The 15,865-nt window shown below is 38.3% G+C and overlaps 2 protein-coding genes across 4 annotated transcripts; both read right to left on the bottom strand.

The window, feature by feature from the left end:
* Window positions 1-2,972: 2,972 nt before the first annotated feature.
* Window positions 2,973-7,061, bottom strand: LOC109977040 (zinc finger protein 708). Of its 3 annotated transcripts, none has more exons than XM_020626942.3 (5): window positions 6,871-7,061; window positions 5,278-5,389; window positions 5,099-5,154; window positions 4,959-5,019; window positions 2,973-4,669 (listed from the first exon to the last, which is right to left on the bottom strand). In XM_020626942.3, exons 1-5 carry the CDS (start codon window positions 6,997-6,999, stop codon window positions 3,447-3,449), a joined length of 1,581 nt encoding a protein of 526 aa, XP_020482598.1. In that variant the 5' UTR covers window positions 7,000-7,061; the 3' UTR covers window positions 2,973-3,446. The 3 variants fall into 3 exon arrangements, with proteins under 3 accessions (XP_020482598.1, XP_020482602.1, XP_020482595.1); XM_020626946.3 differs by having other exon boundaries at window positions 2,973-4,666; window positions 5,099-5,157; XM_020626939.3 differs by having other exon boundaries at window positions 5,099-5,157.
* A 451-nt stretch (window positions 7,062-7,512) lies between these two features.
* Window positions 7,513-12,584, bottom strand: vsx1 (visual system homeobox 1 homolog, chx10-like). The gene is made up of 5 exons (XM_065959683.1): window positions 12,074-12,584; window positions 11,204-11,279; window positions 10,541-10,664; window positions 9,624-9,819; window positions 7,513-8,867 (listed from the first exon to the last, which is right to left on the bottom strand). The coding sequence occupies exons 1-5, from the start codon at window positions 12,504-12,506 to the stop codon at window positions 8,551-8,553; spliced, it is 1,146 nt and encodes a 381-aa protein (XP_065815755.1). The 5' UTR covers window positions 12,507-12,584; the 3' UTR covers window positions 7,513-8,550.
* Window positions 12,585-15,865: the final 3,281 nt, after the last annotated feature.

Below are 15,865 nucleotides of genomic sequence, written 5' to 3' on the forward strand. Positions count from 1 at the left end.
AGTAGTGTATGAGCGATGGTCACTATGCGAGCAATACTGTATATACCATCATGCATTGCGGTTCAAAAGATTTTTACGAGTGGAGAGTGGCGTTTGACTCGGCTGCTCTCAAACGGACGAGAAGAGCGACCAGCATGAACACAGAAACTTAATAAAGTTCATATTCAGAGCGTTTTACAGAAATCTATGATCAGTTTGAATAAAGATTAAAAGATCGTCAACTTTAGTGATGTTAGTTTGTCCTAATGATGATGACAGACGAGAAACTAGAGTCTGTGAGCATAAATAATTTAGTTTTGGTCCGAAAATATGTCTCAATATGTAAAATTCAATATTTTATGTATTGAATGAGTGAGTGCGCTATATTGTCCACTGCATTAAACTCACTATATAGTGAATAGGGAGTAGGGAATGAGTGAGTGATTTCGGACACAGCCAGAGACTAAAAAAATCCCTAAAGATGGATGCACAAAGTGTGCTCAGCAATGATTGTTGAACATTACTACTCATAAGCAGTAAAAGTGTTCCAATAACTGAACTATGATCTTCAAGGTGACGCATTCTACATTCCAAATTATTCATATAATTTTGAGTACAAACAGCTGCTTCGAAAAAGTTTTGACGTTCAACAAAGTATCGGTACATTTCAGCTGATGTCATTTTGCAAAACCAGCATATTCAGCAGGGTGTCTTTTTGATGACAACAATGAAAGTGGTGGATTTGGAGAATTGAAATCAGCTTCCATTCAATATATTCAAAGTTTCATTCAATATATTAATTTCCTAAACGGCTTGCCATATTGGAAATAATACTTGTATTTCTAAAATGACATTGCTATCGAATACTACAATAATGAAAACAAAAACTAAACAGAATGTGGAAAAAACTTTAGGTAAACAAAATAAATTAACTGTAGAATATTAGAAGCTTGTCTGGAATCATGTTTTATATTGAATGTTACTTTTTTCTCAACTTTGATTACATGTTTTCAGTCTTTTACTGTTTATTTTTTTTGTCATGTCACTGATTTTTTATATAAAGTATGTTTCGTAAAATAACTTCTTTTAATGTATATAAATTGTACAACATCTTTATCATAAACATAGGCCGAACTATAAAGTAGTAAAGACTCTTAATTTTAACATGAAGAAGCCAAACAAAAACAAACACAATACATAAAAAAACTAAATGTTTTTATATATATTTTTTTATTATATTAAAGCTGTTTGTTTTCAAAATGAACCCTTTAAGTAGATTAAATTAGCGCTGCCTGAACCTGCAGCTGGAAGCGGATTAGTTTGGCTCTATTGTTGTTGTTTGTTACAAATGATAATGTGAAACATGCAGATCAGCAGCTGGAAACTGATCTGTGTACAGCTTCATATAGGTATTTAAGTAATGAAGTATATATGAACTATTATTCATAGGTGTAGTTTAGGCCCTATAGGCTCTACCAGTTTTAGGCTCCCCCGCATCAATGTGAGTTTGGGGTGTGGGGGGTCCCAGATAGGACCAGTAACCTCTGACCTCAGATCTACTCTTTCCTCACTCTCACATGAATATCTGTGTTTTCATCAGATACTTTAATCTGGTTGATCTTTCATAATTCAGATGATAAGTGGGGCTCCTGTGTGTAATCCGGCAGGCCTTAGAGTGTTTGTGTGTTTTCCTATGCACCAGAGGCCAGATTAAAGGATGTATACAACTGTTAATCCCACCTTTGTGTTTCTACAATCAATTTAATCACCTTCATGACTTTTAATGATCCTCTGTTAATCTGTTGATAGAAGCAAAAAACAAACATAAATATTATCACATTCAAACATCCTGAACACGCAATCTCATCCCATTCACAATCCACCAAACACAATTGTTATGCTATGTTTAGAGCCACTTTAAGGGTGAATCTGGTTTTTTAAACCTTGATCCTATATTTGACTGGTTTCTGTATGGAAATGATCCAGTGCATCACATCAGCCAGCAGCAGCAGAACAGGCTGTAACGGCTGCATCCTATTCTTTGAGGGTAAATGTGTACAATGCTGAATCACATCCACCAAAAGTGCTTGTCTTTTGCACTGCTTGTCTCAGATTGTTATTCTCAGAGTATAAAAACATTACAGAGGGATCCCTACAGACACAGACCATCCGTAATTCAGTTAACATAAAGTGATTTGAGCTCACAGAACACATTCATTTCTGGGTAGGACAGCTGAAGAGAGGCGGGAAATGGGAAGAAAGAATGGGGATGACATGCTCTTAATTATCAGGGATCAGGGAAGTAGAGTCAGTCACCAGCCTATTGAGGACTACAGCCTCTTTTTATGGGACAGCTGCTCTAGAATATATTTCTTTGACCATTGTTTCAAATAAGTATGCATCCAACAAAATGTATGTCACACACAATAAGACAATAAAATAAGTATGGTGATTAATAAGTGTGCTTATTGTGTATTTCTGAGCAGGAAACCTAAGTAACAGTCAGAGAAAGCAGTAGATCAGAAACTCGTTTCTTTCATTAAAGTCCTGTTTTTGTCAATAGGACCCAGTGGCAAAGAAGAGAGCCATGCAAATCTATTTCTGGATAAATAGGGGATCTTAAACATAATTCTTTCTAAAAACAGACATAACAAACGGAGCCTGTCAGAGGCACAAAAAAGCGCTTTAAGTCAACATACTGTAACTCATCAGTTGTGCGCCTAATAGGATGACGTTGAAGCCACGATAGTCCATGTGACAGCTGCCAGTTAAAGCAATCGACATGAGAGACTCTACGAGTTTATGTGGATATTAATCATTTAGACCCCAAACAATGTAAAATAGGACCCAAGTTCAAAGTGTGTGACTGTGATCATATCTGAGTTTAAACTTAAAGCTGCTGCACATCTAGATAAACTTTTAACTGTGAGAGTGAAGAAGAAATCATCATGTTTCCAGGAGAAATTCTGGCTGAGAAAAACCCAAGACAGAAATTTAGTTTGAAGCCTTTTATTTAATGTCTAACACCAGGCCTGCAGGAGGACATAGAGTTTAAAACATTGGTCAAATAGATCTAGGTACAGATCTTAGTCTTGCTACACTGTAACACAGCAGTGCTCCATGTCCTGTTTTAGTCTTACTGCCAGCAGAAAAAAATAAGGAAGTAGAATTCTGTCCTGTTTGACACTAAGCGCTACCAGAAACAGTTTTGCCAATCAGTGCAGAAAGGCTCGACTTTGGCCACATCCCACATTTTGTGGATAATCTGGGACCCAAACTGAGAGCCAGACCTTATAACCAGCATCAGTTCTGGACTTCACTGATGCTACAATATCGGAGCAAGAGCAAACCCACGCAGCAGGTTTGTGGTGGATAATCTGATGGTTATTGATTAATATTGGTGACACATGTTGCAATCCCACATACGGACAAAATAATGTTCAGCTGTCCAAATACATGTGCCCACTCTATGACACTGTAACCTTAAGGTCAGAGGTGCCATTGTGCTTCTTCTGCATCTGCTTCAGGTGAGCTTTGGTCTGCAGGTGAGCCTTCAGGAAGGTGAGCAGGCGAAAGTGTTTCCCACATTCTAAACAGCTGTATGGTGTCTCTCCGGTGTGGATGCTGCGGTGTCTAATGAAGCTGGTGGCCAGGTTGAAGGTCTTGGAGCAGTGGGTACACCTGTACGGTTTCTCCCCCGTGTGAGTGTACCTGTGGTCCCTCAGCAGCTCTTTCAGACGGTAACTCTTGCCACAGATGTCACAGTGGAATGGTTTCTCCCCAGTGTGGATCCTCTGGTGAACTTTGAACTGCGACAGGTTAGGGAACTTCTTGCCGCACACATCGCAGGTGATGATGGTGTCTCTGACCGACAGCTCGTCAGCAGGGAGTTCATGTGAGTGCTTGCTGATGACGTGGTTCTTCAGGCAGCGGTAGCTTTTTCCGCAAATGGAGCAAAGCTGCCTCTCCCCGGTGTGGATCACCTGGTGGCTGTGTAGGTTGGCAGCTTGGGTGAAACCCTTCCCGCAGGTGGAGCACTTGTATGGCCGGTCCCCCTGGTGCACCAGCTTGTGGCGAGTCAGGTGGCAGGCATGATAGAAGCTCCTTCCGCAGACATCACAGATGAACTTCTTCTCAAAGTGTGTAATCCTGTGTGTCTTAAGCACGCTGATGGAGGAGTAACCCTTCCCACAGATGTCACAGTGGCAGGTTTTCTCTCCGGTGTGCCGAGCTTTCACATGCAGGTTGAGGTGAGGTTTGTGGTTAAACCTCTTTGGGCAATAGTCACAACCGTATGGCAGCAACCCGTGCTCCTTCATCTCGTGTTCATGAAGCTTCAGGATGCCAGTGAAAGTTTTCCCACACACAGAGCACACTGGGTGGGACTTCCTCTGGTGGTCGGAAAGTCGTTCGGCATTTGGAAAAAGCATCCCACACTGCACACACGGGGCGAGAGTGTCTGTTGTCTCTTCAGTCTGAGGGGTGTTGGTTACTTTTTTAAGCTTGTTGTGCAGCTGCCTCCTACTTCCTCGTTTAGAGACGCTTCTCTCCACATCTGAGGCAGGCAGTGGGGAGGATGGCAGAGCATACTCATGGTCAGGGACATCAGCCTGTGGTGGAGGGGAGGGGGAGGAGAGCTCTCTGTGCAGTATTGTGGCTTCACCTGTTGCATCAGTCCTTTCTTCCCCTGCTGCATATGAACATGGATGTATTTTAGAATCAACGCAAAGGTTCAAATGTCAATTAGCAAGGGAAAAGTGATTTCAGTACTTGATTGACTTGAATCAGAGCTATGAGTGATGTTAGAGGATGAAGAGCCTTGCACTTAGATATTTATATGTGTGTTTATGTGTCCTAGCATAAATACATCCAAAAAGTATTTTTTTGTTAACCTTTTTTAAGCAAATAAGAGTAAGGGTTAAATTATCCTCTGAACTTTAGTTTTGGTTATTGGATGCATTTAAAGAATTTTCTCTTACCGTTGGCATTAGTCTTACTCTGCAGTGACAGTAGAACACACTTTGAGTCGACAGCAGCAGTCTACAAAACATAAATAGGTGAAAAGAGTTTAGTTTGTTCATCCTAATAGCTACCTGTTAAAGTCAAATCAGTAACTTACCCCGTACACCAGGATGTATGTTTGCTCTGTGGGAGGTTGCTCACCACCGCTGTTTTCTGCTGAAACACAAAGATAAGATCACAAAATATTAAGATACTCTAATGCTGGTGTATTTTATGGAAGTCTACCTCTGACTGAACCAAGACATTTTAAAGCATCTCTGTGTGAAAGAGGCTCACCTTCTGTGGTCTTGAATAAACCCTTCGCAGTCTCAGCAGCAAGCTGCACCACCTTCAAGATTTTATCAACAGCTTCAACACACAAACTGTCCACCAGAGTGCTGAGCCTTTCCTGACACAATGAAACATTAGGGTTCAGGATTAGGTTACTTTATGTTTAACTGTTGGTGGATTTGTTTTGTAGCCAGCAAGGTGGTGACACACAAATTGCAAAACAGATGTAACAAGACAAAATAAATGAGATAGAAGGAAAAATTGGTATTTAAAACATGATAAAAACTAGAGATGCACTGATTGGAAAAATCACGGTCGATATCACTACTGATGTTTAAAATAACAATGTAGTAAGTCATTGCCAATTCGGTTTTGTTTCATGACTTCTTTTGGTGTAAATGGTAAATGGACTTGAGCTAATATTGCGCTTTTCAAGTCTTCCGACTACTCAAAGTGCTTTTACACCGCAGGTCACACCTACTTATTCACACCCTTTCACACACTGATGGTAGTGATCGCTATGTAGTATCATCCATCAGAAGTAACCAATCCCATTCATACACCACCATTGAAGCAGCGGGAGCAATTCAGGGTTAAGTATCTTGCCCAAGGACACATCAGACATGTTGCCCAGCTGGGGATTGAACCCTCGACCTTCCGGTTGAGAGGCGACGACTCTACCAACTGAGCCACAGCCATTGTAAGACCCTAACAATGCCACCATTTTCTCTCACGTTTGACAATGAAAACAGAGCAAAGTTCATTCAAAAGGTGACTTCATCTGCCCAATAAGATAATGCTTCTCTGAATTAGTAGTGAGGTGAATCGGCTGCTGACATCAGTTCATGCCACATTATTTGCAGTGTCTGTCAACAGATCCAATATCGGTCGATACCGATGTTGAACCAAGGCATCGGTGCTTCAATATAAAATAACATATATAAAATCGTAAAAAAAGTCAAAGTTCCCCCATCAGGGTATACAGGAGAAATAAATGACAGGCGACAAGATCAATAAAAGAAACACAAATAAATAACTTTTAACCAGGATAAAAAATAACTTTTGGACACAAATAGATAAATAAATATGTGCTAATATCAGTATTATTATTGTTAGTGATAACAGCTGTAGATACTGTGATGTTTATACTTAGATCTTCTTCAATTACTCCACAACATAAATATCTATTAAAACACAAATCCTTCTAAGTGGACAGAGTCTTAAAGCAACTTAATAAATTGATCACTCTTGTCTTTTGAAAGTCAAATATTCTCCTTATTTAGACTTGCGCTTATGAAAAGGTGACACAATGACACACCTTTAAAGTTATGTAACATCATAAATATCTAACCTGACAGATGTCAGCTTTAACAGGAAGGTTACCTGTAATATTATGCTTCTTTGAGCTTTTGTAAACTGTCACAACACGTTAAACTCTCCAGTATAAACATATAGTTTCATTACTGAAAGACTGTAAATACATAAAAGAAAAATAATCCACAAACTCCAGAGTCTTGGACCCACACGTTTTGACGTCAAACCGGAAGACCAGGAAACCAAGTGGTGTCAGCTAGCTCAAACAGCTAGCTGGTATCTTACCTCCGCTTCAGGATTCTGTTTGTTCAAAGAGACTTTCTCTGCCGCGGTGAACATCTCTGTCACAATGGCATTTGCCAAGTTACTGACAATGAGCGTGAGTTTATCTTTAAAAGTGATTAAATCCACCATATTAAACAAAAATGCAGTAAATTGCCAGCTAGCTTAGCTAAAAATCACGGCTAGCTCGATCAATGCGGACAACGGAAGTGACGTAGTTGTCTTGTCCTTCAGTTTATGGCTAATAATTGAAAAGTTCCGACTGGCTGCCAAATTTAACGGAAACATTTAAATGAAATACGTCTTTTATTTACATGAACTAAGTACTGTGCTTTTTATAATGTCCCCATTTCTTACATTTCTGACTCAAATGAAAAAGTGAAACATTTAGTTTAGAAATTCTTTCAATTGTCAATATTTCTGACAGACACCGAATTAAACATTCAATCCACATGTGCTGACATTTTCATTGAAGCACTCTTCAGCTAATGGTAACATAAAATTATTTTGCTTCTACTATGTCAGTTATCTATGCAGTGCATTTAATATGTGTTTTGCTCTTACTCAAAAATGAAATCCTCTAAATCATTATGATAATAACAAAATTTCATGTAAACTTGGCTTTTTTTGGCACATGGAGATGGGACATGTCTGTAATTGCTCATTAATTCTGTTGATCATGTTGAATAAAGATTAATTAAAATGTATTGCAGTATTTGCATTGTTATTATTAGTAATGAAAATAAAAGTCTCACTGATTGCAAAAAAATACTTTATTCCACATCCAGCTGCACCTGCTGATGTACATACATATGATAATAATAAATTGTTTTTTTTAAATATAACATTTTATTTACATTCATCCACAGAGCTTCAGACATGTTGATCAGTGCTCAAAAGAGATTCAAAACTATAAAACACACAGAAACCAACAGGACTAAAACATTGAATAGCCTCTTCATTTCAGAAAAACAAAGATATACAACATACTCTCAGTACAGTACAATAATGAACACACAAACAGAGACTTCCTCATATACATCCTCCTGTGGCACTTGTCCTTTAGAGGTGACTTTTAGTCCCATTCATCAAAGTCAACCAACTGATGCAGTCGCAGTGTTACGTTGCCTCATTGCTGAAAACCCCTTTGAATTAATAATATTTTCTAGCATGCTAACATACTAGAAGTCCAACTTTACTTTTGAGGTAAATAGCAAATACTTGTTATCATTGTAAAATCATAAATAAATAGACTGCTTAGCATACAAACTGAGGCTATGGGAGAGGTTTGTAACGGCTTGTTGATGACCTCTATTGAAGCTCATAAGCATCCCAAGACTCTGAAAGCATACCATTTGTTTTCTTGTTCATCCTTTCTATTCATAATAGATTATTTATTGGGCATATTCGCTATTATTAACAAATCATGATGAAACTGATATTGTCCACCAGCTCAAAATTAAGACTACTATTAAAATTAAGTACTTAAAATGCTATTTTGATCAATTATTTGCCCCTGCTGATATTAAGTGTGCTTCCTTTCATTATCATGACAAAAAACTTGCATAGTGACAAACAAGTCATAGCTGTTCAATCGTAACAGCCAATCAAATCCCTGTACCCCCACCACCATCAACACTGCTGCCTCAATTTCAGTCCAATCAGTTTTTTCTCTCCCACCCTTCAGCTGTGTTTGTCCGACTCGCTGCTGCTCTGCCGCCGTGGTGAGGAGGTGCCAGAGCTCAAAGAACCTCCAACATCCTCCTGCTGTTGCTGCTGTTTAGAGGAGCTGGACAGGTCGATGGCAACCTCCTCCTCCATCTCCTCATCCTCCATATCGAGCTGCTCCTCCTCCTCTTGTTCTGTCTTTCGAGACTCACAGGGCCCGCCGACACTCCCCCGGCGCTCGGGGGCATCACAGAATGAGTCTGAACGGTTGGAGTCTGATTCTCGAGGGCTTGAACACTTTTTGGACATCTCTAGAGACTTCTTGTGCATTCCTGTGAGGACAGAGACAGAGATTCAGTTCAGGCTGCAGGATATACATTTTTTTAAAGTAACTTGCATAATAACAGGTCATATTTTTTGAGGTACGTTGATACTGTCTATACGGATAGTGTGCAGAAACAGTCAAATAAAGCCAATAGATTTATTTTAACTTGTAAATAACACATAAACAAAGCAGGTTTAAAAGTACAACAACCAAATACTTGAAATTAATAAATTTCTATACAGATTATTATATACAGGAAACCAAACAGTTGATAGGGTGGGACCAGGATAATTTCAGCCTTTAAAATCTTAGCTGCAGCCCTGATTCAAGCATCATTAGATGTTCATTATAAATATGTCATTATCTTAACAAGATGTTTAGCTACAGTATATATGTCTACACAGTGCAAGCTCTCAGGAAGAACTATATAACCCTGACATCCCTTGAAATGTATGAAAAATGACCCCGTTTTTTTATAGGTAGGTTTCTGTTAAGTCAAATATTTAACACTATAAAAATGTGTGTTGTTACCAGTGTATAAAATGTATAATGATATGGTGGTGTAATTTATAATTCTGTTAGCTAGCTAACCACTTGTTCGCGGATGCTAACATGTCTTATTAGCATTTTTACAAATGTATTATTTAGATGATGTTTCCGAGTAAATTTGCTGTGTATTATCTTTATTCAGGCCTAGCTGTTGTTTGCTGTGTATGTACCCTGTGTATTGATGCATGGTGTTGTGCGTGTGGGTAGCACTGACGTGTATGCGGCTCACCGAGCAGCCAGGGGGCGCAGGATCCCATCATTCCGCTCTTGGCGGAGTTGAGGATTGATTCTGGCAGCGGGATGGAGTGTCGGACCATCGCACCATACAGACCGTACTCCGCCATGACGCTGCTGCGACCCCAACACTTCTCACGCTTTCGCCACTTTGCGCGACGGTTCTGGAACCAAACCTGGTAAAAAATAATAATTGTTATTATTAATATAAAATAATATGTATAATAATAAAAAATATATATATTAGGACCTGACAAAGTCAAAACATAAAGCGCTGAAATCTGCTTATAAGTAAATTAAAATTTAGAAAAAATTACAGGTTTACTGAAAGACATTTTAGATTGTTTACATCTTTGTCAACTGTAGATTTAAAAAAAAAAAAAAGAAGGTCAAATTAATAAAAAAAAAAAAAAAAAAGCATGTTGCCATAGTTTGTTTTTGAAAAAACATTGGTCTTATTGACCTTAACAATATTAAGTCTTAATTCAAAGTTCCTATCAAAATCAATAATGAAGACCACCAGATGTGGTCCAAAGCTTCAGATTAATAATTTTGGTAATTATTTTCATCTTTTGACCTCCATATAAATGATCTCACCACTCACATTGGCATGCATAAATTGTTTTCATTTCTTTAATTATCTGATCTTTATTTTCGTAAAAATGATAACACAATAATGTGCTTTATTTTTCTTCAGTTAAAATATTATAAATCAATCATTTAGTCACAACATTTTCGTCTATTTCTAAAATAAAAATAAAAACTCGACATCCATAAAAAAAAGAAGATTCTGAATATAATTTAAATATTCTTATTAGTGAGTCTCTCAGCTCCTTAGATAACCGTAAAGATTATTATTTCTCACTGATAAACTGTGTATTTATCCTGATTTCTCACCTGTATTCTGTCCTCGGGCAGCTCCGTCTTCATGGCGAGCATTTCTCGGGCGTACACGTCCGGGTAATGTGCTTCATGGAAGGCTTTCTCCAGCTCCTCCAGCTGGTGAGACGTGAACACAGTCCTGCAAATCACAAAGCACAGATGAGCTGCGGACAGTGAACGCTTCTCTGACTCCTGATCTGTACCATGACAGCAAGTTTTTTTTTTTTCTTCCTGGGTTCCGATTAGTCGATATATTTTGGCTATGTATTTTAATGTTTAAGATGATTTATAAATAACTAAGATAAGGCTTAACGTAGCTGAATTTTTCCTTATTCCATTCGTTTCGTCCAGATTATTATTATTTTTTAAATAGGCAGGCTGTAGGATTTGGCTATGCAGACTAAATGATATAGGCCTATTGTAACTAATTAGGCTTTATTAAATACTTTAAATAAAATTTTAATTTTTTAGTGTTTTCCTGGCATCACTAATTAAAAATGACAATAAGCCTACATAAGGATGATAAATAGCCTACCATTCACCTGTCCGGTGAGCCTTTTATATTCGTTTATAATTCAGTTTAAAAACAAATAAATTGAATATTGGTTTCGTTTTATGAGTCTAAGAATCAGAAAAATATGACAAAAATAAATCTAAAGGCAGTTTGTTTTATCTCACCTGTGTCTCCTTTTCTTCCTCTTCTGGGAGTTTGCAGAGCTTTTGGAATCGTTGCGGTCAGATAGACAATCCTCATCTGCGGCAGAGCGAAAAGAAAAACATCAACGACCAGCTCACCAATAAGAAACGGGTCAAAAACCGCCATTGTTTCTACACAGTGATCTTTCAGATGTTTGATTAGCCTATTTGAAGAGACACTAGAAATTTCAGCGGGAAACCAAATAAAGAAAAAAGACACTAGGCCTATAGGCTAATTGAATATGCTATTAACGCAATCTAATGCCAAAATGAATCAATTCATGAAACCACCTGATGACTCTTTGCTCCTCAGACTGTAGAATTGTGTAAGATATACAATAGCTATTTTTTTTTTTTAGAGAACTAATTTCCGATTATTTTCAGAAGTTTCTAGCGGCCTGTCATAGACTATCAGGAAGCTTCTGTTAAACTAAATAAATAAATAAATAACCTGACAGAAAAGACGAATCAAGCCAAACTGAGACAAACCAGAACCAGTGTTTCCTTTTCTAATTCTTAAAAATAAAATCAAAGATAGGCATCGCCTAATGGCTAAATAAAGAGTCAAACGAATGGGAATGGAACAATTTAAGACATTGAGAAAATAAAGGGCTAAGCCTCACTGTTAAAATTATTAGCCACAAAAGGAGGTTAAAACAATTTAAAGTTCAGTTAAGTTGAAAAATAGCTCAATAAATGTGAGAACTAGTCTATAGGCTACAACAAACTAAACCCTGATGACAGGTCTTGTTTCAAAATGAGTCGCTCCTCTTTTAAATCACACGGAAAAAAAATACAAGATCACATTTGAAAACAAAATTTGACCTAAGCCCGTGCCAAGCCGTGCCGTACCGGAGTAAGCGTCCCTCTGGGCCTCCAGGCTCTGCAGATAGTGGCTGTCTGCCCGGGCCTGCAGCAGAGGCAGGTGTCCCGGCAGGAAGCAGGGCGCTCCAGCGGGCTGCTGCGCCGCCAGGCTGCACAGGAAGCCGAGGCCGAGCGGCAGCGATCCTCCCGGGAAGGAGAACCCACCGAGGCCGCCGCCGGGTCCCTGCGGCTCCGCACCGGGCCCGGAGCCCGTCACCGACAGGCCCGGACCAGGGGGACCGCCGGGCTGCTGCCGCGACTGCAGATCCGACTCCAGGCCCAACAGGTCCGTGATGGCAAACCCCTTGGACCGGAACCCAGAGCCGTGCAAACGGGATTTATCAATCCCAAATCCGGGCGATAGCATCTTCACTTTGGGCTTCTCTTCTCCGACTTCCTCCCTGCCCGTCATGGTGCTCATCAGGAAAAGTAGGCTAACTCTGGCGCGTAACAAGTGTGTATGAGAGTGAGGATGATGGACAGACCGGGACAGTCCGGGTGGCGGGCTGCATTTATCCGACCCCGGTCTCCGGGGATCATAGCAGCAGCCAATCAGAATTGACAGATGCAGCGGGGGAAGGCTCCCTCTTTCCTCCACTCAATCCCGGAGGATTAATTGCCACCAATTTTCCTTCAATCCGATCAGGATTTTCTCTCAGCGGACAGAAGAGGAGAGTTTTTAATTTATGTTGTTTATCTTTGATCAAAGGAAGAGAGTCCAAGCTGCCAGCATCACCTACAGGAGCCTAAACCTACATCTTCACACCAGACCTTAAGCAGTTTCACCATGAGAGGCCTGAGGATGCTGAACCCGCTATTACTCAGATAAAAAGAATCTGTATTTTACAGTGTAACAAATTATTAGGCTACACGTTCGCTCCATCCATTGAAACGGACTGTTAAATATGAACCAATTAAATATCTCAAACACGAAACACACAGATAAACTAACCTCCAAAGTGTATGCGAAATTAAATGAGATTTTATTTGAGATGGTGTAGGCCTATTGTTTTTAGTTGAAAATGAAGGATTCATAGGGGCGTTTTATGGAAAACAACATTCATTCATTCATTAACTATCCAAATCAACTTGGAAAAAAAACAGAAAAAGTAAAAGCCAAAGTTCAATAAAGTTGGATCTTAAAAAACAGTCGGCTGTTAATAATTTATAAAAATTAGCGATGCATAATAAGATACATATTTTATCATATTTTTTAAACAATTTAAACCCTCACAATAAAAAATCTCAGGAAAAGTATGTGAAACAAAAAGAATCTAGACCCACTTTTGAGATGAAGTGAAATTGGCCTATGCCTTATACAAGGGTTAATGTAGCCTGTTTATGACATTTATTTAATATTAAGTTTAAAAACTAAGAACGACTTGACTCCACCTCCAAATTCGTTTTTTTAAAAGATTATAATCAAATGTCACCAGCAGCTTTAGAAGAAATGTTGAGTCACTTGTTGCATCTTGAAACTGAGGTTAGATAGTGTCTGAATAATTTATATATCGTGTTACTATTATTAACCATCGAAGTTTTCTCTATTTGAGTCCATTAAATAAAACATTTATGTAGCAGCTTTAACCTCGGCTGGTTGACCCTCACATTAAATCATAAATAAATAGTCACAATAATAATAATAATAATAATAATAACAGTAATGGTGTTTCATTTATAATCTTTAATCTCCATTTGGTTTGATTTGGGCTCTCAGTGAAACAGTGACATCACATTTAGACTCACAATAAAAAAAATAAAAAAATAAAAAACAGATTAAAGGGGAGTTTAAAAACAGCCTTAAATTTGCTTTAATTATCTCTGATAAGCAGATTCCTCTAATTGCTTTTTAAAACCAGTTGACCATTTCTACCTTCTTACACACACACACACACACACACACACACACACACACACACACACACACACACACACACACACACACACACACACACACAGACACACACACACACACACTGCCTGCCAGCCTGCAGTCAATCCCATGGGATTAAACGCTAACTTGGCCCTAATTTTACAAACTGACTTTCATCATGAGGAGCTTCATTTTCTGTATCAGCTGATTTTCACTCAGCTGCAGCTCATGAGAAAAGATTGCTTCTATCACGGCAATGAATGCTGTATGATACAATATAATATATACACTTAAATATACACTGAGAAAGTAGAAAAAAAAAACTTACTCAGTTAAAGTTTTAATCATAACATCAGCAGTGATGGAATTCTGATAACATCAGTTATTACTGTAGTCCCACTACAAAGAGAAAGTGAATTACATAAGAGAAAAATGGAGATCGTCACATTGAAACGAATAATACTGGGCACTGGACACTGGCGGCCTTAAGGAAACTGAAACAGGCACAGAGTTGGAGAAATGCATCACAGGACTAATCAAACGAACCACTAATGACACTGTTTAAGTTTTATAAAAGTGTTATTTATTAAACATCTCTTATAACCTCCTTATCCTGAATTACAAGTTACTTATTATTCAATTCTACAAACACATGTTCACATTTTATACTGACAATAATGTATTACATTGAACTGAATACCAACATATGTTTGGTACATAGAGAAAGGGATTTCATTAATTAAAATTGAGACTTCTAATGATATGTTAGAATGAAAGACAGTACAGCCAGAAGAACAAATATAAAGAGAGACGAGTCCGATGAAGGAGGGAATTATTCCTTATCTGCTCTGTGTCAGAACATCTGCTACTGATTATTGAGAAGGCATTGAGGAAACCTTCATAGAGCACTGAAACATCTGGACTCGACATCCCCCTACCCCCCATCTGTCCAGGAAATATACTGTAAACCAGCTCAAGACTAACTCTTTAATCATGAGAGAGGACGACTGTTTTCACAAGGAAATGTACAAGTGTAATTTTGATACACGTGCTCCTCTTGAGCCACCGTCAGGACAAAATTGAGTGTATGTGAAATATTAAACTATGAAGCTCCTGAAGTCACAAAGTCATAAATCCAAATGTGCGAACATTCATTTCTTGTATGCATTTGAAACCGTATCTTGTGCACACAACATGGATTATCTGAACCTTGAATTTCTTGTTCAAATAAGAAACAAGTCCTGTTCTTGTATGTGCACTTTATTATCTTTATCAAACAGGGCCTAGATCCTGGGAGCAAGAAGCCTTAAGACCTAAATTATTCTTGTCCTAGTCAGACAAGATGTCTTCTAAATAAGACAGAAGATGTAGTTCTCTGATCTTAAACAGATGTTGATCATCATGCTCTCACATGTTTCATATTTAAATTATACAAGTGATCATTTTATTGGCACTAGACTCTTGTGAACAAGATGACCTCCTCTAACAACGTTTTAAGCCAATATTCTCCTCACTCCAGCTGTAGATCTTGTTCTTTTGGGCACAAATGTTGATCTTGTCCTCTCAATAAAAAAATCATATCTTCATTTGTACTTTGCACAAATCTTGTTAACTTAATGATCACCAAGATGTCTTGTCCACATGAACAAGATAGCTACCCTACTTGGAAAATATTTTTGTTGAAGTTTGTGAATATAATGGATCTGGTACCTTGTTCACACTAGGTTGAGATCTTGTACCTGTGCAAGAAATGGTTTTCTTATCGGTATTGCAGCAAACTAAGGAAGTGTAGCACAAGTTTGTTTGTTTTTTCCGATGACATTTCCAGAAGATAGCAGAAGATAAAAGATTAATATCTTGGTCACGGACAATATCTTGAGTCATTATAGGACAATTTTTTTTTCTTT

The sequence above is a fragment of the Labrus bergylta genome, chromosome 10, assembly GCF_963930695.1.
Source record: "Labrus bergylta chromosome 10, fLabBer1.1, whole genome shotgun sequence".
NCBI classification, from domain to species: domain Eukaryota; kingdom Metazoa; phylum Chordata; class Actinopteri; order Labriformes; family Labridae; genus Labrus; species Labrus bergylta.